Genomic DNA, 26,861 nt, shown 5'->3' with positions numbered 1-26,861 from the left:
AACATTGTCTCTTTTACCAGTACTTATGTATTGTATCCTTTCCTGATATGTAGAGATCAGTTCCTCCACGCCCATGATGATTGTATATTTGTTGGCAGCGTTTTAGACAGACTACATTGCAGACGCCTGCCAAATCTCAACACCTTCAGGTGTTTTAACATATCACCTAACCACATCATATGATATAGTAATCTGAGGCCTGACTGCGCAGTCAATTAAGTAGCATGCAACCATTGGTTGATGCAATGCAACTGTCTGAAATGTAGTCAGCCTGGAACGCGTCCTTTGACTACCTCAGAAAAGAGCAACTTGTAATTGCAGAGAAAACATTTGTGTAGAGTTTATTTTTGTCAGTTCAACGAACGCACACTTTATAGTAATAGATTTGTATTGAGGTTAGCTTAGCATATTGACGAAAGGATGTTATGCCCAATAGTTAAGTTCCCATCATATTGTATTGAATGAGGATTCCATTTAATTCAATTGCATTGTTGCCTGCAGTAAAATTAGCTGGAAGCGTTACTAGTATGCAGGCATCACATCCTCGTTAGCTCTTAGGACAAGGCTCTAGCTTTTTGTTCCATCACCCTATAGAAGAAGATACAAAACAAGAATTGCTGAACTGCTCTTATCATATTATCTTTGAAGCATTTTCTTATTGTATGAATGTAAACAATAAAGTACCTATTAGATTGGATTGGTTTGTCGTTATTGAGTTGCACAGCGGTCTAAGGCACTGCACCTCAGTGCTTGAGGCGTCACTACACACACCCTGGTTCGAATCCAGGCTGTATCACATCCGGCCGTGAATGGGAGTCCCATGGGGACACAATTGGCCCAGCATCGTCCGGGTTTGAGTGAGGTAGGCCGTCATTGTAAATAAGAATTTGTTCTTAACTGACTTGCCTAGTAAAATAAAGGTTACGTTTAAAATTACAAAACAATTTCACTATTTCCTTTATAGATGTAGTGTCATATCTTTTGGCATGAATCCGCTTCCATACATTTCCACACAAGAAAAAATATTAAAGTACAAAATTGCTGTTCATTTTATGAGTGAAATTATGTTGTGTAGCCACTATTTATTCACACACTGTCTCCAGTTTTGTTTACACAGACAGACCATGACAAGAGTACCTTCTCTGACTGATTATGTGGGAGGTCTTTACAAGTATGCAGTTCGTCCAGCGTAGGTCAGTACAGATTTCACAGGGGTGACATTGTAAGGCGGCAGTGCAGGTACTGTATTAATGGGTGACATTGTTACGTTGCTATAGGTATTGTATCCGTCTCCGTATCCAGAGAGGTCAGTTCCCCACCGCTGCTGATCTTCTTGAATCTGTTGGCTGCTGCTATCGCAATGTAGTTTTTCTGTCAACAAGCACAGAAGCACATTTACAACAAAGTCAGCAGGGCAGGAAGGTTGGATGCGTCTCATCAACAATGGTTGGCCGGAAACAATTGACATGACACAGCTGATTGCAGTGAAAGAGGATAAAACTACCATAATGTGAACAATGTGCCTTCCAACTACAAAACCAACTAAATGAACCACACTGTGTGGTGCAGGAATTCTGTTTAACTGACCTTCCATAGTTTCTTGGCCAGGTATTTCTTCAGCAGGACCTGGGACTTCAGTACTATATTGCTGCCCTTGGCCTTCTCTGCAATGTTGTTGAGCCACGGATGTCTTAGACACTGTAAAGCACTCATTCGCCCTCTGGCCAAACAGGGAACATGGTAGAAGTATAACTAATAAACCGTAATAATCATCACAATCATGAGTGTTATGATTATTATTTCAGCTTTGGCCCTCACCCCCTCTCCTTGACCAGAAGGTGGGAGATAAAGTCCTTGGCCTCTGCTGAGATGTGCTCAAAGGCCTCATCCTCAAAAGAACAGTTGGCAGAGAGGACGTTGTTGAGGGTCTGGCTCTCATCATCACCCAGGAAGGGTGAAAGGCCACTTAGACTGCGGAGGATGAGAGGAAGGAAGTGCCGCATGCACATACACAGGGAAACAGGTCACAATGAAAGAGCATGCATGGTAGGGACATGGGGGGGGTGAATCCTAACTCCCACTTAAGTCACATTTTTACTTAGTCATGCATTGATGTCAATGGGACACTAAGTAATAATGTTACTTACGTGGAAGTAAATTTGCCCCATACAACTTACGGTTTAACATAGATGTTAGGGAATATGAGGCTTATATTTTAGACTCACAGCATATAAGTGACAACCCCTAAGGTCCACATGTCTGTGGGAAAGGACACAAAATCAAAGTTGACCACCTCTGGGGCCAGAAATTCAGGGGTTCCAAAATTGACTCTGAGCTTCTCCCGCGGCCTGTATCTGATTCCGAGGAAGAAAGAAAATTATTTTTCAAGGTTCGTTTTGAGAAAGCTGCTACCAATGCTCACAATAAATCCCCCAGAATCACACCCACAGCTGAAGAGAGGCATTACCTTCTTGCCAGCCCAAAGTCGATAATCTTCACCTGATGGCCAGTTCGATTCACACAAAGGATATTCTCCGGCTGTGAACATCGGAGTGTGCAAATTCATTTGGATAAATTAACCATTGATTACTTTTCTTACAACAACACACATGGATGCCTCTGAGTTACGGTGAGACTGACCACGATGTGCTTCAAGTGGTAATTAAAATGTGCCTGGCATTTGTGAAGATGGTGAGCCTTGAAATCTGGAATGCACATCCAGTCCACCATACTCACTTTCAGGTCGAGGTGGAGGACGTACATCTGATGCATGTAGCTGACCCCTTCACAGATCTGCTTGACAAACACCATGGCGTCCACCTCGGTCAGTGGTGCGCTCTCATCCACAATCCTGTCAAACAGCTCCCCGCCCTCAACACTGCCACACACAGACATCAGGTTGACCAACTCCACTGCTCCTTTCTCCCCTTTCCATTGTGTACTTTTGATTGAGGTATACTGTATGTAATGCACTTTGTCTTTGTTTTAATAATGTATCCATATTTGTGGTGATTCAGTGTTCCGTATCTATGTCTCTGAGTGTCTGTACTTTGTACTTTAGTGTCTGCTGCCAGCAAACCAAATCCCCCCTCAGGAGATCATTCAAGTATATTAATTAATTGTTAATGTATTAAATGTTAAATGATTTCTAGAATGTTTAGAAGCACTACAGTGTAATGGAGATCTTGCTAACCAATGACACTGAATAGCAGAGTGGAATATGAGCCACTTACTATTCCAGAATTAACACCAACTGGTGCTTGGCCTCAAAGGCCTCGTAGAGCTGGAGGATGTTGGGATGACTCAGCTGGTTCATTGCCTGCACCTCGTTATTTGCCCTTTCCTGAGAGAACAACACAGGCAAATGTGTATGTGAACATACAAATATGTACCTCACGCACTCACTCACTCACCTTTTCTTTAGCAGTTCGTGTGTTGATTATCTTAGCTGCAAGCTTTAGTCCAGAGGATTTTTCAGTGCATTTGTGCACCTTGCCAAAGCGTCCGCTGAGGGAAAAATATGTTTTTCTTAACTCATTAACACACAAACCCAATAGCTAGTAGATAACATCTGGGAGATTACTAGTTCTACCACTATTCCAGACCAGTAGGCTACAGATGTCAGTTTACCTCCCCAGCACCTCTCTGGTGTGGATGATGAAGGTGTCAGATGGGGGGTTGGATCGCAAAGACACACAGCGGTGAAGGAAAGGAGCTGGCTGCGGGGGAACGTCATCTGAGAGATAGATAGAGAGAGAGAGATTGGGAGGGCAACACTCATTAGCACAATGTCAGTACACATATTTGTATAATAGCATACTAATCCCAAAATTATCAAACACACTAAGGCCTTTTGTGCACAGAAGTCAACAATCACCTATGACCTTATGGCAAGTTTTGGTAGGGGACTTGGGCCAGGTCCTTTCTGCTGTAGTAGGGACTACTATGATCTGTATTCCACTGGCTGCAACTGGACTAGCCCCTCCCAAAACACTGCTGGTCTTCCCAACAGCAGGTCTACGGGCAGGGCAGACAGACTGGGGCTTGGGCCTTGAACTCTGGAGCCTGGACCAGAAAGAAGGCCAGCACAATCAGAGCAGAGTAGCATTTATAATTTGTATGGTGGAAAGCAATGTGATTCAAATTGGTGGTGGATGTGTTTTTCACATATAGATCCGATATCCAATAATTTATCATTTTTATTAGTATGTATGTTAGGTGATGAGTAAGCGCCTTTACCTCTGCAAGGACTCTGGACAGCTGTGCACTTGTCTGAGGGAGGAGCTTTCCACAGTTGGCATAAGGACAGCCAACCCAGACTGCTTTTTTGGTGCGGGGGCGGGACTTGATGGAGCAGCTGCTTGGTTCTCCGCCACTGTGGTCCTCGTCTCAGTCCTTGGAGTGTCCGCCATTGATGGGACAACCGCTACAGCTGGAACCTCTCTCATCCAACCCCTTTTAGTTTCACTCTGTCTGTGGGAATCTGCTGCCATTGGTTGACCTCTGACCCCCTGCTGGTTTCCTCCAATCCACTGCTCTCCAACACAGTCTCTTTGCTCTGCTCTCATACCAGCAGACACCCCTTAATTAATATACAGTTATAGTCGGAAGTTTACATACTCTTAGGTTGGAATCATTAAAACTCGTTTTTCAACCATTCCACATTTTTTTGTTAACAAACTATAGTTTTGGCAAGTCGGTTAGGACATCTACTTTGTGCATGACACAAGTAATTTTTCCAACAATTGTTTACAGACAGATTATTTCACTTATAATTCACTGTATCACAATTCCAGTGGGTCAGAGGTTTACATACACTAAGCTGACTGTGCCTTTAAACAGCTTGGAAAATTCCAGAAAATTATGTCATGGCTTTAGAAATTTCTGATAGACTAATTTACATAATTTGAGTCAATTGCAGGTGTACCTGTGGATGTATTTCAAGGCCTACCTTCAAACTCAGTTCCTCTTTGCTTGACATTATTGGAAAATTAAAAGAAGTCAGCCAAGAACTCAGAAAACAAATTGTAGACCTCCACAAGTCTGGTTCATCCTTGGGAGCAATTTCCAAACGCCTGAAGGTACCACGTTCATCTGTACAAACAAAATTACGCAAGTATAAACACCATGGGACCACGCAGCCATCATACCACTCAGGAAGGAGACGCGCTCTGTCTCCTCAAGATGAACGTACTTTGGTGCGAAAAGTGAAAATCAATCCCAGAACAACAGCAAATGACCTTGTGAAGATGCTGAAGGAAACGGGTACAAAAGTATCTATATCCACAGTAAAATGAGTCCTATATTGACATAACCTGAAAGGCTGCTCAGCAAGGAAGAAGCCACTGCTCCAAAACCACCATAAAAAGCCAGACTACGGTTTGCAACTGCACATGGGGACAAAGATCATACTTTTTGGATAAATGTTTTCTGGTCTGATGAAACAAAAATAGAACTGTTTGGCCATAATGACCATCGTTATGTTTGGAGGAAAAAGCGGGAGGCTTGCAAGCTGAAGAACACCCTCTCGACCATGAAGCACGGGGTTGGCAGCATCATGTTGTGGGGGTGCTTTGCTGCAGGAGGGACTGGGGCACTTCACAAAATAGATGGCATCATGAGGTAGGAAAATTATGTGGATACGGTATATTGAAGCAATATCTCAAGACATCTGTCAGGAAGTTAAAGCTTGGTCGCAAATGGGTCTTCCAAATAGACAATGACCCCAAGCATACTTCCAAAGTTGTGGCAAAATGGCTTAAGGACAACAAAGTCAAGGTATTGGAGTGGCCATCACAAAGCCCTGACCTCAATTCCATAGAAAATGTGTGGGTAAGCAAGCCTACAAACCTGACTCAGTTACACCAGCTCTGTCAGGAGGAATGGGCCAAAATTCACCCAACTTATTGAGGGAAGCTTGTGGAAGGCTACCTGAAATGTTTGACCCAAGTTAAACAATTTAATAGAAATGCTACCAAATACTAATTGAGTGTATGTAAACTTCTGACCCACTGGGAATGTGATGAAAGAAAAGCTGAAATAAATCATTCTCTCTGCTATTATTCTGACATTTCACATTCTTACAATAAAGTGGTGATACTAACTGACCTAAGACAGGGTATTTCTACTAGGATTAAATGTCAGGAATTGTGAAAAACATTTAAATGTATTTGGCTAAGGTGTATGTAAACTTCCGACTTCAACTGTATGTCTATCCATTCATATGGCAATGCTTTCTGTGTTCCTATCTATCATATAACTCATAAACACCCATCGAATCCATGAATGTTGGTCAGCTCAATCTAGCCAAATGTAGGTCTTGAGCTCACAGAGTATGACATGACTATAGTCATACCACTAAAATGGAAGTGAGTTACCTTTCTTTGCAGGAGCGATAGGAGTCTGTTGCTTTGTTTCCTGGTGTCTGTTCGTCTCAAACTGATTCAGGGTCTCAGCCTGAGCATGAGAGAAACAGAGGCAGCTTGAGCATATCACAAGGTGTGCCACTGACCAATCATCAACTAAAAGGCTTGTTTTATGTTTTGCCAATTAGAGATATGAAGTAGACACATATCCATGCAATGTATACACAAAACCATTGACACAATGAAGAAACATATTATAAGAGTACCTTTTCCATGCTTAATGAATCACTGACTGGCAGAGATGCTGTCCTAAGTGACTCCTCGATGGATGTCACCGCTTGGTTCTTCGTTACTGTGGTCCTTGTCTGAGTCAAAATCTTTTGAGTGTCCGCCATTGATGGGAAAACTGCTACTGCCAGCCGTGTCAATGATTTTTTTGCATCCGTCTCTATCAAATAACACACCAATTGAATCCACCCTGGATTATGGTCACCTACATTTGGTCTGGAGCTCATTGAGTATGAATAGTTACCTTTCTTTGCTGGGGTGGTAGGAGTGTGTTGTGTCTTATCCTGCTGTCTGTTTGTCTCCAACTGATCCGGGATCTCATCCTGACCATGAGAGAACACAGCACCGGACAGACTAAAATGGTTGCTTTATGTTTTGTCATTTAGATATACATGTTTCCCATGTTGACATGTATCAACATGGAAAAAGACAATGCAGTGTATACACAACCATTCACACAATAAGGAAACAGACTCAAAGTACCTTAGAAGTGACTAGTGAGGTCTTGACTGGCAGATATACTGTTCTAGGTGATGGCTCAATGGGTGGGGCTGGGGCAGCTTCCTGGCAGGTGTGGGGGTTCCTTTGCGCCAGACCTCATTTACAAGACAAAATGGAATTATCCTCAAAGGAAATTGGACACAATTCCTACAAGCCTCTGGCATCTTCACAGTAGCATGGATGTTGTTGTAACATCAACATTGTGTGGGCAAAATCATTGTAATTCATGTCCACTACACAGTTATTAATCTCCTTTGAAATGCAGTTTGAAACTTTAATGCAGATACACGGTATTGGTTGAGACATTGAAATACTAAACCATGGGTCAATCCTGTAGTGAGCTCAGTCAAACTTAGCTTGTCAATAACAATACAGTACTTCCATGTGTCATTTCAGATTGATTGAACGTTACCTTTGGCCAGGGCCTCTAAGGTCCTCTGCATCTCACCGATCTTCCTCTCAAAGTTCTCTAGCAGCCTGGACTGGGCCACAAGCTGCCTTTCTGTTGCCTCTGGCTGGCCGCTGTGCAGACTGCAGGTGGAGCAGATGGAACAGGAACCTATTTGTCTGGAGAGGAGCTCATCTAACTTGTGACTCAAGTCATCTACTTTGGCCTCTAGGACAGGTAGGTTTGTGGGGAGTGGGACAGGTGGCGTACACCGCACGGAACCCATGATGAACAGTGGTCCTCAATAGGCCTCCGCAAAACACAAGCCTCTAGACTAGAAGACATAGGCAGAGTTATCCTCAAGAAATGAAAAGGCTGGTTACAGATGATAAAAGTCAGTACAGTTGATTACAGCTCCCTCCAAAAATATAAAGGTTGGCACTCTTCAGGCCTCCTCTCAGAGCTCTTAAAATTGTACCTACCTCTTAGATCAATGAAAGCTGTAGAAGGCAGAGTAGGAAGAATCTCAGATCAAGAAAGACCAGTATTGGTGAGAGTCAGAGAGTAGGGGTTGGTCCTGTCCAGAGAGCAGAATGCCACAGTGAGCTGGTTTGCTCCGTTATCTCTTCCAGCGACAGCCTCATGGTCCAGAAATAGGCAAGCGAGGGGCAAGGGCGCTGAGGGTTGCGAAACAGTAGAAGATAATGAAGGTATGCATGTCAGGCCAGACAGACGTCAAGAGGACATATGCAGTTCCTCTGATGAAGGAGAGCATGTGCACACAATTCTTTTTTTATTTGGGCATAGAAGGCAGTGATCCAAATGTCTGGGTCTTGGCTAATCAAGTTGCAACCAATCCTTTCCAGGCTTGGACCAGACTCCTAATTTGCATATTTATTGGCGTGTTAATAGTCTCACTAAACTATCAGATACTGTTCCCCAATTAAACTATTCCCAATGAGCTGATTACTGAAATGACACAGTTTGGCCTCCATCCAACGAGTGTCTCAACCTCTGGTCCCCAAGATGGTTAGTCTACCCAAACTTTTTATAGTCCCGTTCCCCTTCAAACATTCAACCTCCAGCTGCGTACCCCCCTCTAGCACCAGGGTCAGCACACTATCAAATGTTTTTTTTTGTTGCCATCATTGTAAGCCTGCCACACACACACTATACATTTATTAAACATAAGAATGAGTGTGAGTTTTTGTCACAACCCGGCTCGTGGGAAGTGAGAGATCTTATTGAACCAGGGCACAAATAATAATATAATAATAATCAATCATTTTTATTTTTATTTAGGCATCTTACATATAAAACCTTATTTGTTCATCAAAAATTGTGGGTGTGCTTGAAAGGATGCACATAAATCATTTTCCACACACAGTCTGTGCCTGTATTTAGTTTTCATGCTAGTGAGGGCAGAGAATCCACTCTCACATAGGTACGTGGTTGCAAAGGGCATCAGTGTCTTAACAGCGCGACTTTCCAAGGCAGGAAACTCTGAGCTCAGCCCTATCCAGAAATTTTTCAATTCAGTTTTCACAGAACCGCTTGTTGCAATTTCGATGAGGCTCTCTTGTTCAGATATCAGTAAGTGGACTGGAGGCAGGGCATGAAAGGGATAACGAATCCAGTTGTTTGTGTTGTCCATTTTGGGAAAGTACCTGCGAAATTGAGCACCCAGCTCACTCAGGTGCTTCGCTATATCACATTGACATTGTCCGTGAGCTAAGTTAATTTGAAAAACACAAAAAATCATGCAACGATGAAAAGATCTGTATGTTGTCCTTGTTAATACAGACAGAAAAGAGCTCCATCTTCTTAATCATAGCCTCAATTTTGTCCCGTACATTGAATATAGTTGCGGAGAGTCCCTGTAATCCAAGATTCAGATCATTCAGGCAAGTAAAAACATCACCCAGTTAGGCCAGTGGTGTGAGAAACTCGTCATCATGCAAGCGGTCAGACAAGTGAAAATTATGGTCAGTAAAGAAAACTTTAAGCTCGTCTCTCAATACTTTGCCCCTTGATAAAATCAAATCAAAATGTATTTGTCACATACACATGGTTAGCAGATGTTAATGTGAGTGTAGCGAAATACTTGTGCTTCTAGTTCCGACAATGCAGTAATAACCAACAAGTAATCTAGCTAACAATTCCAAAACTACTAACTTATAGACACAAGTGTAAGGGGATAAAGAATATGTACATAAAGATATATGAATGAGTGATGGTACAGAACGGCATAGGCAAGATACAGTAGATGGTATTGAGTACAGTATATACATATGAGATGAGTATGTAAACAAAGTGGAATAGTTAAAGTGGCTAGTGATACATGTATTACATAAAGATGCAGTAGATGACATAGAGTACAATATATACGTATACATATGAGATGAATAATGTAGGGTATGTAAACATTATATTAGGTAGCATTTTTTAAAGTGGCTAGTGATATATTTTACATAATTTCCCATCAATTCCCATTATTAAAGTGGCTGGAGTTGAGTCAGTGTGTTGGCAGCAGCCACTCAATGTTAGTGGTGGCTGTTTAACAGTCTGATGGCCTTGAGATAGAAGCTGTTTTTCAGTCTCTCGGTCCCAGCTTTGATGCACCTGTACTGACCTCGCCTTCTGGATGATAGCGGGGTGAACAGGCAGTGGCTCGGGTGGTTGTTGTCCTTGATGATCTTTATGGCCTTCCTGTGACATCGGGTGGTGTAGGTGTCCTGGAGGGCAGGTAGTTTGCCCCCGGTGATGCGTTGTGCAGACCTCACTACCCTCTGGAGAGCCTTACGGTTGTGGGCAGAGCAGTTGCCGTACCAGGCGGTGATACAGCCCGACAGAATGCTCTTGATTGTGCATCTGTAGAAATTTGTGAGTGCTTTTGGTGACAAGCCAAATTTCTTCAGCCTCCTGAGGTTGAAGAGGTGCTGCTGCACCTTCTTCACGATGCTGTCTGTGTGGGTGGACCAATTCAGTTTGTCTGTGATGTGTACGCCGAGGAACTTAAAACTTACTACCCTCTCCACTACTGTTCCATCGATGTGGATAGGGGGGTGTTCCCTCTGCTGTTTCCTGAAGTCCACAATCATCTCCTTAGTTTTGTTGACGTTAATTGTGAGGTTATTTTCCTGACACCACACTCCGAGGGCCCTCACCTCCTCCCTGTAGGCCGTCTCGTCATTGTTGGTAATCAAGCCTACCACTGTTGTGTCGTCCGCAAACTTGATGATTGAGTTGGAGGCGTGCGTGGCCACACAGTCGTGGGTGAACAGGGAGTACAGGAGAGGACTCAGAACGCACCCTTGTGGGGCCCCAGTGTTGAGGATCAGCGGGGTGGAGATGTTGTTGCCTACCCTCACCACCTGGGGGCGGCCCGTCAGGAAGTCCAGTACCCAGTTGCATAGGGCGGGGTCGAGACCCAGGGTCTCGAGCTTGATGACGAGCTTGGAGGGCACTATGGTGTTATGCCGAGCTGTAGTCGATGAACAGCATTCTCACATAGGTATTCCTCTTGTCCAGATGGGTTAGGGCAGTGTGCAGTGTGGTTGAGATTGCATCGTCTGTGGACCTATTTGGGCGGTAAGCAAATTGGAGTGGGTCTAGGGTGTCAGGTAGGGTGGAGGTGATATGGTCCTTGACTAGTCTCTCAAAGCACTTCATGATGACGGAAGTGAGTGTTAGCTCGTTTAGCTCAGTTACCTTAGCTTTCTTGGGAACAGGAACAATGGTGGCCCTCTTGAAGCATGTGGGAACAACAGATAGGGATTGATTGAATATGTCCGTAAACACACCAGCCAGCTGGTCTGCGCATGCTCTGAGGGCGCGGCTGGGGATGCCGTCTGGGCCTGCAGCCTTGCGAGGGTTGACACGTTTAAATGTTTTCCTCACGTCGGCTGCAGTGGGCAAAAAAGTTATTTAGTCTGCCTGGGAGCAAGACATCCAGTGCACTTCTGTACGTTGTAAAAGTGTTACATGGTCACTGCCCATAATGCAGAAAATACACGAGAGTTCAGGGGCCTTGCTTTAACAAAGCTAACCATTTTCACTGTAGTGTCCAAAACGTCTTTCAAGCTGTCAGGCATTCCCTTGGCAGCAAGAGCCTCTCGGTGGATGCTGCAGTGTACCCAAGTGGCGTCGGGAGCAACTGCTTTCACGCGCGTTACCACTCCACTATGTCTCCCTCTCATGGCTTTTGTGCCATCAGTGCAGATACCAACAGATCTTGACCACCAAAGTCCATTTGATGTCACAAAGCTGTCCTGTACTTTAAACATTTCCTCTCAGGTTGTCCTGTTAAGTCTTCCTTAACCCATGTGTTGTCTTAAGGGTAAAAAATGATCCGCCACTAAGTTTAACAGCAGAAAAAGAAAACTAAATTATATTTTTCAACTTAATATTTGATTACTTTTCCTAGAGTGACCCCAACATTAGAAAAAGTGAAACATTGCCTTTGTTCATATTTCCATGAAAGCTGTGCACCACCAGGGTACAAAGTAGAGGTCCACCGATTAATCGGAATGGCTGATTAATTAGGTCCTGATTTTAAGTTTTCATAACAATTGGAAATCGGTATTTTTGGGCACCGATGTCAATTTTTAAATATATTTTTTTATACCTTTATTTAACTAGGCAAGTCAGTTAAAAACACATTCTTGTTTTCAATGACGGCCTAGAAGCGGTGGGTTAACTGTTAACTGATCCAATCTTGCAACCTTACAGTTAACTAGTCCAACGCAACAACGACCTGCCTCTCTCTCGTTGCACCTCACAAGGAGACTAACTGCGTGTTACGCGAATGAGGTAAACCAATGTAAATTGCTAGCTAGTATTAAACTTATCTTATAAAAAACAATCAATCGTAATCACTAGTTAACTACACATGGTTGATGATGTTACTATATATTATCTAGCGTGTTCTGCGTTGCATATAATCTCACTGAGCATACAAGTATCTGACTGAGCGGTGGTAGGCAGAAGCAGGCACGTAAACATTTATTCAAACAGCACTTTCGTGCGTTTTGCCAGCAGCTCTTCGTTGTGCGTCAAGCATTGCGCTGTTTATGACTTCAAGCCTATCAACTCCCGAAATGAGGCTGGTGTAACCGAAGTGAAATGGCTGGCTAGTTAGCGCGCGCTAGCAGGTTTCACATGTCACTCTCTGAGCCTGTGGTAGTTCCCCTTGCTCTGCAGTGGCTGTTGTTGTGTTGCTGGTTCGAGCCCAGGGAGGAGCGAGGAGAGGGACGGAAGCTATACTGTTACACTGGCAATACTAAAGTGGCAATAAGAACATCCAATAATCAAAGGTTAATGAAATACAAATGGTATAGAGGGAAATAGTCCTATAATTCCTATAATAACTACAACCTAAAACTTCTTACCTGGGAATATTGAAGACTCATGTTAAAAGGAACCACCAGCTTTCATATGTTCTCATGTTCTGAGCAAGGAACTGAAACTTTAGCTTTCTTACATGGCACATATTTTACATGGAACATATTGCACTTTTACTTTCTTCTCCAACACTTTGTTTTTACATTATTTAAACCAAATTTAACATGTTTCCTTATTTACTTGAGGCTAAATTGATTGTATTGATGTATTATATTAAGTTAAAATAAGTGTTCATTCAGTATAGTTGTAATTGTCATTATTACAAATAAATACATTTTTTAAAAATTAGGTCGATTAATGGGTACCGGCTTTTTTGATCCTCCAATAATTGGTATTGGTATCGGCATTGAAAAATCATAATCGGTCGACCTCTAGTACAAAGATTGTCTTAGGGTCATTTTTGACCCGGCAGTTATAAAATAATTTAGACACCACAAAAACACACACGCACAATGAGAAATTTAGATTATGTGTGCTACTGATTGAACTCAGACAAAACTAAAACTTTATTGTGCATGTGCAGCACCTCCCCTCCATGACACCACACATGACCCAAGTTCACAGACAAAATAAAACAAAATTTCCTTGTCACCATATGACAACCAGGGCAGGATGGCAGCACAAAATGTCATAAAGATGACCCTAGGGCCCACAAGACATGCAGTTGCCCATGCCCAGGACATCGCCTCAACATTCTACATGTTCATCACACTAGCCATCAAAAAAATCATCCTGGAGATGACAGATATGGAGGGTTTCTGTAAATATAGAGACAACTGGAAAATGTTGGATGAGATTGACCTGCATGCCTACATAGGGCTGCTAATCTTAGCGGGTTTGTATAGGTCCCAAGGCAAGGCTACATGTAGTCTCTGGGATGCCGAGTGGAAGGGTGATTTTCTGTGCCATGATTCCACTGAAAGTCTTTCACACTTTCTCAAGAATGCTACGATTTGATAACTGTGAGACAAGACCTACAAGACGTGTGAGATAAACTGGCGGCCATAAGAGAGATCTGGGAGAAGTGGGTGGAGCGTCTGCCATACCTCTACAACCCTGGGCCTGAAGTAACAGTGGATGAGCAACTGGTTCCATTCAGAGGAACATTTTTATATCTGTAGTGTAAGTGATTGTCATTGTTCATTGTATTATGTATTGCTGTAATATTATTGATTTATGTGATTGTTTTCTATGACACTGATATTAATTACTGATAGTAATCTCTTTTGTCAAAAGGTCACTCTCCTTTCCAGTGGTATATGCCCAGCAAGCCAGCAAAGAATGGCATCAAGATATGGGTGGCCTGTGACGCGCAATCCAGGTACACTTGGAAGATGCATGTCTACACAGGGAAGCCGACCAGTGGAGGCCCAGAGAAGAACCAAGGGATGCAGGTTGTGCTTGATGTGACAGATGGATTGAGGGGGCACAATGTCACTTGTGACAATTTCTTCACCTCTTATGAACTCAGCCAGCAGCTCCTTAAGATAAAGATCACCATGGTTGGCACAGTTAGAAAGAACAAGCCTAAGCTCCCCCTTCACAACAAGGGGGAGAGACCTTCTCATCAAAGTTTGCCTTCACCCCCACCAATCTAGTTTCTTACCTCCCAAAGAGGAACAAGAATGTGGTCTTCCTTAGCACACTGCACAAACGGCTGAGGTCAGTGATCGTGAGTACAGGAAGCCAGCCATCATCCTGGACTACAACCACAACAAAGGAGGTGTGGACAACCTGGACAAGGTGATTGGAACTTACAGCTGCAGGAGGATGACTGCCCGCTGGCCCCTGGTCATCTTCTATAACGTCATTGATGTGTCCTCATACAATGCCTTTGTGATATGGAACAAGACCAACCCTACCTGGATGCCTGATAAGAGGAACAAGAGGGTGTTCCTGAAGCAGCTGGGCACGGCACTGAAAAACCCACACATTCAAAGAAGGGAGCGCCTCCCTCGCACAGCAGACTTTGCAGCGCTTGTGAAAGCTGTTCAGGGGGTTGAATCTTATGCTGGTCCACCTGAGGCTGCAGCTGGGGCAGGCAAGAGGAGATGCCAATTCTGCCCCCCAAAGGACTGTAAAACAAATACTATGTGCTGCAGAAATACATCTGTCCATGCACGCACTTACTGTCCTACATGTGCTAATTAGAGTTGATTGATTTATGTTCTTCATGTTTGTTTTGTATCTTATTCTCGTTTATACAGCTTGTGGGTGGGGGCAATGGTTAAAATAACGGAAGACTAGTATTTTGTAGTTGAATTCCTCATTGTACAGTATATATATATATCACTATGTTGGCAACAAAGTTCCAAGGCTGTTGTTTCCCTTCAATAAAATGCTTTCAAAACGACTACTTTCTTAGGCTATACAAGTGCTATCTCTTGCAAAACAATGTTTACACCTATGCAGTACCTTTAGTAATAATAATAATCCTCTACTTTAAAGAAAACAATGACAGGTGTGTTGTAATAAACGAGTGGTGTCCACTGATTAAACCCAGATATTCAAAGTTTGATGAATGACAGGTTGTTTCTTCAGACAAATTAGATTTGGGGTTTAAAATTAAATTAATCCGCTTTGAGGGGTTTAGTGAAAGGTCATTTTTGACCCTGAGGACAAGGAGTGTATACAGAATGTTTAGACTATACAAGGGTTAATTTACACACCATAAAAGGACATATACCAGGAGCTGTGCCCACCCGGCCACGTCCGACGACTCATCCAGCTGTAACGCTTATAATTCACTGGCTTGTACGCGAAGCAGTAATTGTTTCAAAACATCTCCTGCCATGGCACTGAAATGTCATGAAACAGTGTTTGATGAAGGCAGTCTATAGTTTTTTGGGCATCCAAGAATTGCCACAACACAACTCCACAGGCAGCTCAGAAGAATGCAATTGGCATACTGACTGCAGGAATGGCCACTAGACCCGCTGCCAATTTAATGATAATTTCTCTACCAAGTCGGTCATTAAGGTGGCTGTATGTCCAACCGGCCTCAACTGCAGAGCATGTCTATGGCATCATGTGGGCGAGCGGTTTGCTGATGTCATCCCATGGTGGAGGTGGGATTATGGTATGGGCAGGAATAAGTTATGGACACAAATTGCATTAGTGATGGAACAGTCAACGAACAAAAATACTGTGACAAGATCCTGAGGCCCATTTATTTTAATGCACTGTATCTGACCAGATGCATATCTATATTCCCAGTCATGTGAAATCCATAGATTAGGACCTTGTGAATACATTTCATTTGACTGATTTGCTCATGAACTGTAACTCATTAAAAAAAACTATGACATTGCTCTTTAAAATCTGGTTTAGTATGCAGATATTACTTCAAAAGATAGTAAGGATGTCAATTCTGGTGTATGAACTAAATCTTTACTACGTTAAAAGTAAAAACTTTATTATACATAATTGAAATTGGACAGTAAATCAGAACAAACAAGTACAGGCCATGTACAATTAAGACAGGAATGAGAAAATGGGATTAGAAGTAGTTACTTCGCTATACAATAAAACATTGTGAATTGTCCCATAATAGCGTTACACTTTGCCTAGTAGAAAGGGGTCAGAAGCACATTTTCAAAACTTGCACTTGACAATACATTACTTTTGTGCTCAATTTGGAAGTATCGTAGGTTCAGTTGCAGGCGGTTCTCCAAAAGCAAGCGAATATTCAGAAAGATTACAACGCATGTATTTTACATCACGTGAGAAATGCCTTGTGCAGAACTACGTGGCCACGTCACAGAAATGTGTCGTTCCATCTGAGGTTAGGAACTGCATGTCTGGTAGCTAAAATGGCAAAGGAAATCCTCACTAAGGGCAAAACGTAGGATTTCACCAGCTCTTGGGATTATTATTTTTGGTTAAAAACCACCTGCAACTGAAAACGTGTCAAATGTACTTTTCTGAATCAAGGATGATGAAAGTATAGACAAGAACAGGTTGAGAAAAATGGATTCAGACCCTTTCGACAAGTCAAGGTATAACACTAGTGGACAAATTCACAACCGCAGTTAATGTACAGCTACAAACTAATTATAAAGGCAGACTAACTAAACGAAGCACAGAGATATATACACACACAAAATCTTTTCCTCAGCCATTACATGCGGAAACGGTCAGAAAAGTTGGGGGACTGGGGCACAGTGAGTGTGACGTCGCTCTTCTTCAGCTCCAGCAGTTTGTAGCGTCTGATGGGCTGGGCTTTGTGGACCTGAGGGACAGAGAAGGGACATTAAGACGCAGTTCAAACACCCACGCACCCGTTTACATCAAGGTCCAAGCAGGGCTTCTGTTCCAACAAGTCAAACATTAACACCTAATTCAACTATATCAAAGGGCCGAAAGGGCAATTAATTAGTTGTATCAGGTGTGTTGGTGCTGGAGCAGACACCAGAGACGTATGAATTAGGGTAAACATTTAGTAACAGACAACCGTTTCATGAAGAGGTTCAGGTAGTCCCTCCTAGATTATACCCTAGCTTGTGCCCAAGGAATAATACCCAGGAGTGTGTGCTGGAACAAAAGCCAGCACTCCTGGTAGAGAAAAAGATTCATTTCAATAGCTCTGGTTTATAGTCTATCAAGTGTTACCACGCTGCAACAATTTTTTCCTTCTGTTTGGATTCCCATTAACCATTTTACTGTAATTTGGACTAGTAACTGGAAGGTTGCAAGATCAAATCCCTGAGCTGACAAGGTAAAAAACTATTGTCCAGCCCCTGAACAGGCAGTTAACCCATTCTTCCTAGGCCATCATTGAAAATAAGAATTTGTTTACCTGACTTGCCTAGTTAAATAAGTGTAAAATAAAAGTTATTGTAAGTGCATAACCAACTTTGGGGGGTGGGGGGTGGGTTCGTAGTTACCTGCTCTTGGCGTAGCCTGGCCATTTTCTCCTTCTCGCACTCCTCCAGCTCCATCCGCTGCACCTCCTCCACGCGAGCCCTCATCGCCTCCTTTTCGCTCACCGCCCGCTCAAACTCCAGCCGCTCCTTGGCACGGCGCTCTGTGGATAGCTGGAAGACCTCTGGAACTACGGAATTATTAATGTCTTCTAAAAGAGTGCCAAGGAAAAGGGGTTGGAATAGAAAGAGGGTGGGGGTGAAAAGGGTTTGGGTGGTGAGGTGTTCTCAAAGGTGGGAGAAAAATTGGAAAGGAAAAGGTGGGAAGCAAAAAGAAAAGGGTTAGGGGTGCAGAAGCCAAGCTCAGTGTTTCCCAAACAAAGCCCATGTAAGGGAGTAGGCAACCCTGATCCAGCAATTAGAGACTTAAGAAAAACAAGACAGTTATTCGTAGTGGTGGAAGAAATATGCTCCAGTTCAACTGATACATGGGTAATGATCCAACAGAACTGCTCAGGGTGCAAGTTGTTGGAATCCCTTAAATAAAAATGGTGGCAACATTTCAGGGGTTGAATAAAGATGTTTAACAGGTTCAGGACCAGGGTTGTCCATGGCCACCATAGTGCAGAAAGCAGAGGTGCGCAAGGCAGTGGTGGTCATACGTACCCAGGATTGAGCGGTTCTCTTTCTTGGGCATGAACGGCTCTTTGTGAATTGCAGTGTTTGGTCGAGCTTTGAAGGTGGCTGCCTCTGCCTGGTGCTTCTGTTCCTCCTTCATCTGAGAACAAAACAGAGGAAATACTGTATAGGGGCAGGGAATAGGATTTTGTACTATTTGTTGTAAACATGCATGAAGACTGACATACTCTGGTGCCAGAATCAAACAATTAGTTATTCCTTGTACTGTATACGGTCAAAGTATGAAAGCAACAGCATGACGTTTCAAACAGAAGGTCATGAATTCAATAAAGGGTTGTCTTACCATCTGCTCCCAGCGGTCATTCTTGGCAGCTCCCCGCTCGTCGAGGAGCAGCTTGAAGGGCTCAGGCTTGGTGGGCTCAATCACCTTTTTCTCTGGCAGGACCACTGCATGGAAGTCTGGCAGTGGCTGGGCCTTGAACGTTGGTGCCTGAGGGGTTAAGAACATTAAATAATTAACAGAACCATTTAGGCTATATTGTCAGACCAACACCTGACAACATTTCCTAGCTCTACAACATGCAGCAAAAGGCTATGATTCTTTATCCCAAACAAATGATTGAGAAGTCTTACAAAGAGTTCAAAAATAAAGACCTCTCACCACCATCTAATGACAGACAACTGCATCTGTAATGCCATTAGTGGCATCATTCATCAGGTCTACCCATATTGATAGAATGTAAGGCAAATGATACGCGAGGAGAAATCTGAACAATTTTAAGGCAGTTAGTGGGGCTACCTCTTCATGCCTCAGCTCCTCCAGCCTCTTCTCTTTCAGCACCCGCCTTTCGCGCTCCCGCTCTTCAAAGGAGAAGGGGCACACCTCCACCTGGGTCTTGTCCTGGAGCTTAGGCAGAAAGGGCAGGCCAAAGTGGGGCACAGCATGGGCCTTGAGCGGGGCTGGGGGTTTCACCTCCTCCACTTTTCTGTCCATGCACTTCCTCTTCAGGGCCCATGCAGGGGACTCTGGAACAGTGGGACACTGCACCTTCTTTTCCGGGACACCCTGTGAACCAAAAGGTGTGGTTAGACCATTAATAACGAAGCCATCACATCTTAAATACAGTCAGTGTTACACCAGTGCCAGAACGCTTTAAATAGATAGTATGGAACACCTCATACTACTAGCCTGGGTGCCCTTCTTCGGTTCTCCTTTGCTTAAAGAGCAGACATGAAACAAACTGTACAACCAATCCAGTGTAAAAAGTCATGACAATCCAGTAAAAACATGTTGGTCATGTAGCACTCACCACCACCTCCTCTAGGATCCTGACAGGCAGCGGGCGGGAGTGGAAGGTGTGCTGCTCCTCAGGCTCATCTGGCATCTTGCTGGCTTGCCGCTCCGCAAGTCTTTTGTCCATGTGCATATGGAATACCTCTGGGTGCGTGGACTCCTTCACAGTAGGCTTCTTGGGGTTCAGTGCCCCCTCCAGGATCTTCCTGTTCAGCCCCAGAGCCTTGAACTTAAACCTGGAATATACAGGACAGGGGTGGATTAATTTATTAAATGACTGTTCTGAACATTGCAAATAACAATAGAACAAGTAGAGACAATTCCCTGGTCAAACAATCATATTGGTTCTACACAATGTATTGCTATCTGAAAGCTCTGTCCTTCGGAACAGGCCTCAAGCTGAAGGTTGTTGGACTATGGATGAGCTGGAGCACCAGTAAACATTTTGGCTTTGTTCAAGTCTCATTGAGAGTACACACAGGTAAAAGTAGCCCAACAGACTAACTACTATACAGAGGGTAGAAGGATAGTGTGAATAAGCCTTAAGTGTGGATTCACTGTTGGAGTTTCTGGAGCTCCTCAGCCTCCAGTTGAGCGCTGCTCTTGACCGCCGTGGGACGGCTCCTCTGTCGGGTCATCAGCTGAGGGGTGTGAGGGTGGGTAATCTTAAGCTGCTCACTCTTCACAGGCGACGGGCCTGAAGGAGATGATAGATTGTAATTTGTTGCCACCCCCCCGTCACACTTCTCATGAATCCTTGCCATGCTATGTGAAAGCCACTCATCTGTAATGTACAACAATGCCAAAGCTACCATACGCACCCCTCTCTTGGCTCTGTCGACTACGAAGGTGGTAGCGGGTCGGAGTCCGTTTCTGGAAAAGCTCGATCTGTTGGGCCATGGGCATGAAGGGGACAGGGTCCTCCACCTTCTTCTTGCTGCCAGTGGACAGGTTGAAGGGCTTGGGAACAGTGGCACCCTTTGGCGCCTTGGTCTGAGAAGGAAATAATTCAGGAGATTAATTAAAATAAACAAATAATCAAAAATATGTCTGGTGAATTAACAACCTAGGTAAGTGGAAAATTACATATTTGCTTGTGTGAACCATCCTTTTAACAGCCATAGCAGAGATGTGGCGAAACAGAAGGCTAGCTACTTACGGGGGAGGACGGGTGCTTGCGGAGCTGAGCAGTGAAGTCCACCTCCCTGTGGGTTGATGCAGTGCCCGCCTTGACGCGTCCATCTGTGCTGAAGTTGAACTCTTTGGGTACGGTGGTGGCCAGAGCCAGCTTCTTAGGGAGCTGACCTGAATGATAAGATGAAATCCCTCTTAATAACAACTTCTTTGGGATAGGGGGCAGCATTTTCACTTTTGGATAAATAGCGTGCCCAAATTCAACTCCCTGCTACGCATCCCTAGAATATAAACATACGCATGTTATTAGTAGATGTGGATAGAAAACACCCGGAAGTTTCTAAAACAGGTTGAATCATGTCTGTGAGTATAACAGAACTTATGTAGCAGGCATAACCCAGAGGACAAACCATTCAGATATTTTTTTTAAAGTCACTGTCTATTCAATGAGTTTATTGGAAAACCAGATTTCTAAGGGTATGTGTTTGCAGTTCCTACCAAAAGTATTTTGAAATGTTTTGGCAAAGTTTACAGGTAACTTTTGAGATGTTTTGTAGTGACATTGCGCAAATTGGAAGCTGTGTTTTTCTGGATAAAACACGCCAAATAAAATGGACATTTTTGATATATTGCGACGGAATTAATCAAAAGGACCATTTGTGGTGTTTACGGGACATATTGGAGTGCCAACAAAAGAAGCTCTGCAAAGGTAAAGCATGATTTATATTTTATTTATGCGTTGTGTCGCACCTACAGGGTTGAAATAGGCTACTCGTTGTTTACTGTTGTGCCATCATCAGATAATCGCATGTTATGCTTTCGCTGAAAAGCCTTCTTGAAATCTGACATGTTGGCTGGATTGACAACAAGTGTAGCTTTAATTTGGTGTCTTACAAGTGTGATTTAATGAAAGTTAGATTTTTATAGTCTTATTTGGCACTCTGCGTTTTCCCTGGCTACTGGCCAAGTGTGACGCAAGCATCCCGCCTATCCCAGAGAGGTTAAGTCAGGAAGACTTGCAGCGCTTCACTCGTAGTAAGAAAGGGTTACTTACTGCCTGCCAAGGCTGCCCTGTAGCTGGCCATGTTCCTCTTCCGCTTGTCAGCCACCTCCTTCTGAAGAGTCTTGATGGTCACCATCTCCTGCTGCTCAGAGCTCTTATGCCTGGGTGAACACAATCTAGGGATATTAACCTTCAAAGGCAGTATTCTACAATCCTGGTCCTAGAGAACTACTGGTTGTGGAGGCTTTTGTCCTAGCCATATGTGCAAACACTTGGTTAGTTGCACAAGGTGTTAATGCTAGGGCTATAACACTGTTGGATGTGCCCAGGGAAATGTAAACTCAAATTCCTTAACATAGCCATGGACGAAAGGACTGACAGGCTTGTCGGCACCAATGTCAGGTCATGGTGCCTCCTTGGCTAATTGCTGAATTAATTAGAGATAGAATGCCTTACTGTGTGGTGTTCGCAGCAGCTGCAGCAGGCCGGGCCTGGTTGGCTGCTCTGGGGTTGAGTCGCACACTAGAACGGACACCACCACTGCGCCTGGGGGGTAGTAATAAACTACTGGGAAACAGACAAACCAAGACAGTCTGGTTACTTTTCTCCACAAGACAATTGGTCAAGGTTAATTATCAAACAGTCCTTACAATAAAAGCGTATTACATGCAAAGGGGACAAAACACTATCTGCATGTGAAAAAACAATACATTGGCACAGTCACTATTGACCAGACAATGTTTGTTTATAATTCCAATCCCAAAAATGAAGAGTTGACCATGCCGAAATAGGCGCCCCCCCAAACATTTTCACCATGGTGGAAAGGGGGAAGCCAGTTGTTTACCTTCGACGTGGGCAGAAGGTTCTTACAGCAGTTGGGTTTGAGCTGTGAACAGTTAGACTGATGACTAACATAATTACATCCAGGGCAGGATTTAATAATCCTAGGCACAAAGTTGTCATTATAACAATAGACAGGTGGCAGGATAGTGCAAGTGTTTACAGACCTTTTCAGCTTCTTAACAGGTGGTGCGGCTTCAGGGGCCGTGTGCTGTCCTTCCTCATTGCTGGCTGCATCTTTGCGTTTTAACACCCTTCAGTGAAGAAACAGGATTGCCACTTGGAAGCATACAGTTGGTTGGTCTAATGCTGACTAGTTACAGTGAGGGAAAAAGTATTTGATCCCCTGCTGATATTGTACGTCTGCCCACAGACAAAGAAATGATCAGGCTATAATTTTAATGGTAGGCTTATTTGAACAGTGAGAGAATAACAAATCCAGAAAAAAACCTGTCAAAAATGTTATTAATTGATTTGCATTTTAATGAGAGAAATAAGTATTTGACCCCCTCTCAATCAGAAAGATTTCTGGCTCCCAGGTGTCTTTTATACAGGTAACGAGCTGAGATTAGGAGCACACTCTTAAAGGGAGTGCTCCTAATCTCAGTTTGTTACCTGCATAAAAGAAAACTGTCCACAGAAGCAATCAAGATTCCAAACTCTCCACCATGGCCAAGACCAAAGAGCTCTCCAAGGATGTCAGGGACAAGATTGTAGACCTACGCAAGGCTGAAATGGGCTACAAGACCATCGCTAAGCAGTTTGGTGAGAAGGTAACAGTTGGTGAGATTATTCGCAAATGGAAGAAACACAAAACTGTCAATCTCCCTCGGCCTGGGGCTCCATGCAAGATCTCACCTCATGGAGTTGCAATGATCATGAGAACGGTGAGGAATCAGCCCAGAACTACACGGGAGGATCTTGACAATGATCTCAAGGCAGCTGGGACCAGTCACCAAGGAAACAATTGGTAACACACTACGCTGTGAAGGACTGAAATCCTGCAGCCCCCACAAGGTCCCCCTGCTCAAGAAAGCACATATACATTCCCATCAGAAGATTGAATCATTCAGATGTTCATTGGCAGAGGACAACTGGGTGAGAGTGTTGCTGTCAGATGAGACCAAAATGGAGCTCTTTGGCATCAACTCAACTCGCCGTGTTTGGAGGAGTCAGAATGATGCCTGTGGCCCCAAGAACACCATCAAATATGGACACATTCTGCTTTGGGGATGTTTCTGCTAAGGGGACAGGACAACTTCACTGCATCAAAGGGATGATGGATGGAGCCATGTACCGTCAAATCTTGGGTGAGAACCTCATTCCCTTAGCAAGGGCATTGAAAATGGGTCTTCCAGCATGACAATGACCCAAAACACACAGCCAAGGCAACAAAGGAGTGGCTCAAGAAGCACATTAAGGTCCTGGAGAGGCCTAGCCAGTCTCCAGACCATAATGCCATAGAAAATCTGTGGAGGGAGCTGAAGGTTCAAGTTGCCAAACTTCAGCCTCAACCTCAATGACTTAGAGAAGATCTGCAAGAGGAGTGGGACAAAATACCTCCTGAGACATGTGAAAACCTGGTGGCCAACTACAAGAAAAATCCCTCTGATTTCCAACAAGGGTTTTGCCACTAAGTACTAAGTCATGTTTTGCAGAGGGGTCAAATATTTCCCTCATTAAAATGCAAATCAATCTATAACATTTGACATACGTTTCCTGGAATTTTTTTGTTATTCTGTCTCACTGTTCAAATAAACCTACCATAAAAATTATTTGTCAGTGGGCAAATGTACAAAATCAGCAGGGGATCAAATACTTTCCCCCTCACTGTCAATCAAAGACAACTACAACTTAATTTATTCCTGGACTGGTCTACAGCTAAAATGGCAGAAGCTTGTTTCGGAACAGAGACAATACATTAGAGTAAGCCCTTTTATCCTTGTGATCTTTCCTTTTAACTTTTGCAATAAACAAAATATTCTGAATCCCCATAAATGTAGCAGGACGAAAGCTACAATAAATGATCTATGGGTTTGTGAAAACTCAATGTGGAGCCTCACAGAACTCTCAAACAAGATGTTAGCTAAGTGTTCTAGAAACAAAATACCTGTGTGTTCGGGCAGGCGGTCCCTTCTTTGGTGGGGCAGCTACAGGTGCTGGCCTATTTCCCCAGGATGTGACAATGTTGGAGTACGTGCTCTGAGCACCTGCTGTGGCGGGTACTGAGGACGTGCTTGGGGCTTCTATTGTGGAAACATGAGTAATTAGCACATTACACAATAGTCAGGCAACTTGTGAATGTATCTGGCCTAGATAGATCACAACTGTCTGAAGTACCAACCCGAGTGTGAGTTCTCTTTCACCCTGGGAGAGACAATCGCCCTGGGCAAGTGTGCTTTGGGGGTCGCACCAAATGGTATGTTGTTTCTGTTTGGGGTGGCAAGACGGCCAAACAGTCTCTCATCCTGACCATCACATTGGTCTGCAGAGCATAAAATGATTCAGGAATAAATTGTGGATATTCAAGAATTTGGCAAGTTTGCCACCCACTTCAAAAGCATGTAGTCGGCCCCCATTGGAGCATGCTGACAAACATTGAAATACATGCATTCATCCCAGGAAGCACCATTCTTACTAGCCTGGAGGCCTGAAGTTGAATTGCATTCAGTCAGCTAAAGTTCTCTCTCAAGAACTCTACAAGCCAGTATATTGAATAAAATGGTTAACTTAATTGACTGAAGTCCTTGCAGTTGGTCCTTCTGCAGGTAAGATTGTGAGACCATATTTCCATCAGAAAGTGTAACGTTTCAAAGCCTGGTAGGTCATTAAGACTGCGATCACCTGAAGCATGTGCAGGAGCTCTACACCCATGAGAGTCTCCTGCATGCATTTTAATCTTGTGCTCATTGTCTCATTCCTACCTGAAAAAGGACCAAACACACGCAAAACAGGTAAAGTGCAAATATAATTTTATTCAACTTTGACTTGAAGTCGTTATAAGAAACGTTCCTGAGCCAAACGATCACTTGTGCCCTCACATTTTACATTTAATTGAATTCCACTTGAGGCCCACGTAGAATTAAGTGACATTCAAAATATTGTTCACAAGCACGCAAGCATAAGTTGCTAACCATCTTACCAAACCAAATATCTGCGTTGTCCTCCGTATCCAATGCTTGGAAATCAATGACATGTGACGGTGCATCGAATTCGTAGTGACTAGCCGAGTCACTCTGCGCCATCTCAGCATCCATCACCGCACCTATTTGTCTCCACCTAAACAAGCAGATTAGATGCATGTTGTGAGTTGTTCAAATGGGGCTATCAAAGTTAGTTAGCTTAGGTTATTCATTCACAAACACATTTAACTGCGTAGCGACAAAATACACGGTATTACAGTAAACACGCGAGAGCTATATAAAATCCAAATACCATAAATTGTGTATTGAAGTTAGCTATGAAAAGTAATGTTAGTTAGCATTAGTCGACCAGGTAACGTTAGCTAGCTATTGTAAGTTTACTGTTGATCAAAATTCTCTGGGTAAATTAGATACAAAAGAGATGTCCATTCAAATACAAAATACTATAACGTACCTCGTAAACACAACCAACGCGTAATGGAAATCGAGTGAGCAGTCAGCTGAACTGCAACGTCGCGAGCGCAAAATAACAAACGAGGGTTGTCGTAACGGTTTAAAGTTTCTCGCCATTTGAACCAGCCAATCAACAACCTCGTCCAGATCAATCGGTTTTCCATTGGCTTCCGGTTGTCTACGTCACACTCAAGTTATATTTCCTGTCACGTGAGGAGTTTCTGTAACTTTTGTATTTATTTAACAAGGCAAGTTAGTTAAGAACAAATTCTTATTTTCAAATACGGCTTAGGAACAGTGGGTTTACTGCCTTGTTCAGGGGCAGAACGACAGATTTGTACCTTGTCAGCTCGGAGATTCGATCCTTCAAACTTTCGGTTACTTGTCCAACGCTTTAACCACTAGGCTACCTGCCGCCCCAAAACTTTAAAACAATCCATCTCTGGCCGTATTGTTTAGTTTTTTTCTCTACCCACATTCTATCCTTTTTCATTTAGTTATATTTAGCTCATTTAGGAGGAATAACCTCTACATCTGATTTTTTAAAT

At 43.4% G+C, this 26,861-nt stretch overlaps 2 protein-coding genes and 1 long non-coding RNA gene across 10 annotated transcripts; 1 reads left to right on the top strand and 2 right to left on the bottom strand.

Annotated features, from left to right (window-relative positions):
* Positions 1-654: 654 nt before the first annotated feature.
* On the bottom strand, positions 655-8,219 carry mylk2 (myosin light chain kinase 2). 3 transcript variants are annotated; one of them, XM_046365400.1, is made up of 17 exons: positions 8,025-8,219; positions 7,567-7,876; positions 7,137-7,249; positions 6,898-6,976; positions 6,632-6,813; positions 6,378-6,456; positions 4,240-4,582; positions 3,878-4,065; positions 3,631-3,736; positions 3,414-3,507; positions 3,234-3,343; positions 2,737-2,878; positions 2,468-2,538; positions 2,226-2,354; positions 1,819-1,971; positions 1,588-1,720; positions 655-1,371 (listed from the first exon to the last, which is right to left on the bottom strand). In XM_046365400.1, exons 2-17 carry the CDS (start codon positions 7,826-7,828, stop codon positions 1,264-1,266), a joined length of 2,292 nt encoding a protein of 763 aa, XP_046221356.1. In that variant the 5' UTR covers positions 7,829-7,876; positions 8,025-8,219; the 3' UTR covers positions 655-1,263. The 3 variants fall into 3 exon arrangements, with proteins under 3 accessions (XP_046221356.1, XP_046221357.1, XP_046221358.1); XM_046365401.1 differs by having other exon boundaries at positions 4,240-4,558; XM_046365402.1 differs by having other exon boundaries at positions 7,567-7,685.
* Positions 8,220-12,280: 4,061 nt separating this feature from the next.
* Positions 12,281-15,298, top strand: LOC124045785. Its single transcript, XR_006840901.1, has 3 exons — positions 12,281-12,354; positions 13,888-14,067; positions 14,182-15,298. It is a non-coding gene; the product is annotated as an uncharacterized LOC124045785 (long non-coding RNA).
* Positions 15,299-16,343: 1,045 nt separating this feature from the next.
* LOC124045779 (targeting protein for Xklp2-like) lies at positions 16,344-26,470 on the bottom strand. Of its 6 annotated transcripts, none has more exons than XM_046365390.1 (17): positions 26,315-26,470; positions 25,860-25,996; positions 25,062-25,202; positions 24,828-24,963; positions 22,885-22,971; positions 22,722-22,763; positions 22,334-22,444; positions 21,929-22,038; positions 20,900-21,045; positions 20,562-20,733; positions 20,299-20,437; positions 19,757-19,976; positions 19,246-19,512; positions 18,790-18,936; positions 18,474-18,585; positions 17,832-18,019; positions 16,344-17,176 (listed from the first exon to the last, which is right to left on the bottom strand). In XM_046365390.1, exons 1-17 carry the CDS (start codon positions 26,428-26,430, stop codon positions 17,066-17,068), a joined length of 2,382 nt encoding a protein of 793 aa, XP_046221346.1. In that variant the 5' UTR covers positions 26,431-26,470; the 3' UTR covers positions 16,344-17,065. The 6 variants fall into 6 exon arrangements, with proteins under 6 accessions (XP_046221346.1, XP_046221348.1, XP_046221347.1 ...); XM_046365392.1 differs by having other exon boundaries at positions 17,832-17,998; XM_046365391.1 differs by having other exon boundaries at positions 22,334-22,441.
* Positions 26,471-26,861: the final 391 nt, after the last annotated feature.

The sequence above is a fragment of the Oncorhynchus gorbuscha genome, linkage group LG10, assembly GCF_021184085.1.
Source record: "Oncorhynchus gorbuscha isolate QuinsamMale2020 ecotype Even-year linkage group LG10, OgorEven_v1.0, whole genome shotgun sequence".
Classification (NCBI taxonomy): domain Eukaryota; kingdom Metazoa; phylum Chordata; class Actinopteri; order Salmoniformes; family Salmonidae; genus Oncorhynchus; species Oncorhynchus gorbuscha.
Note: the sequence above shows the minus strand (reverse complement) of the source record. Positions and strands in the feature narration are given on the sequence as shown.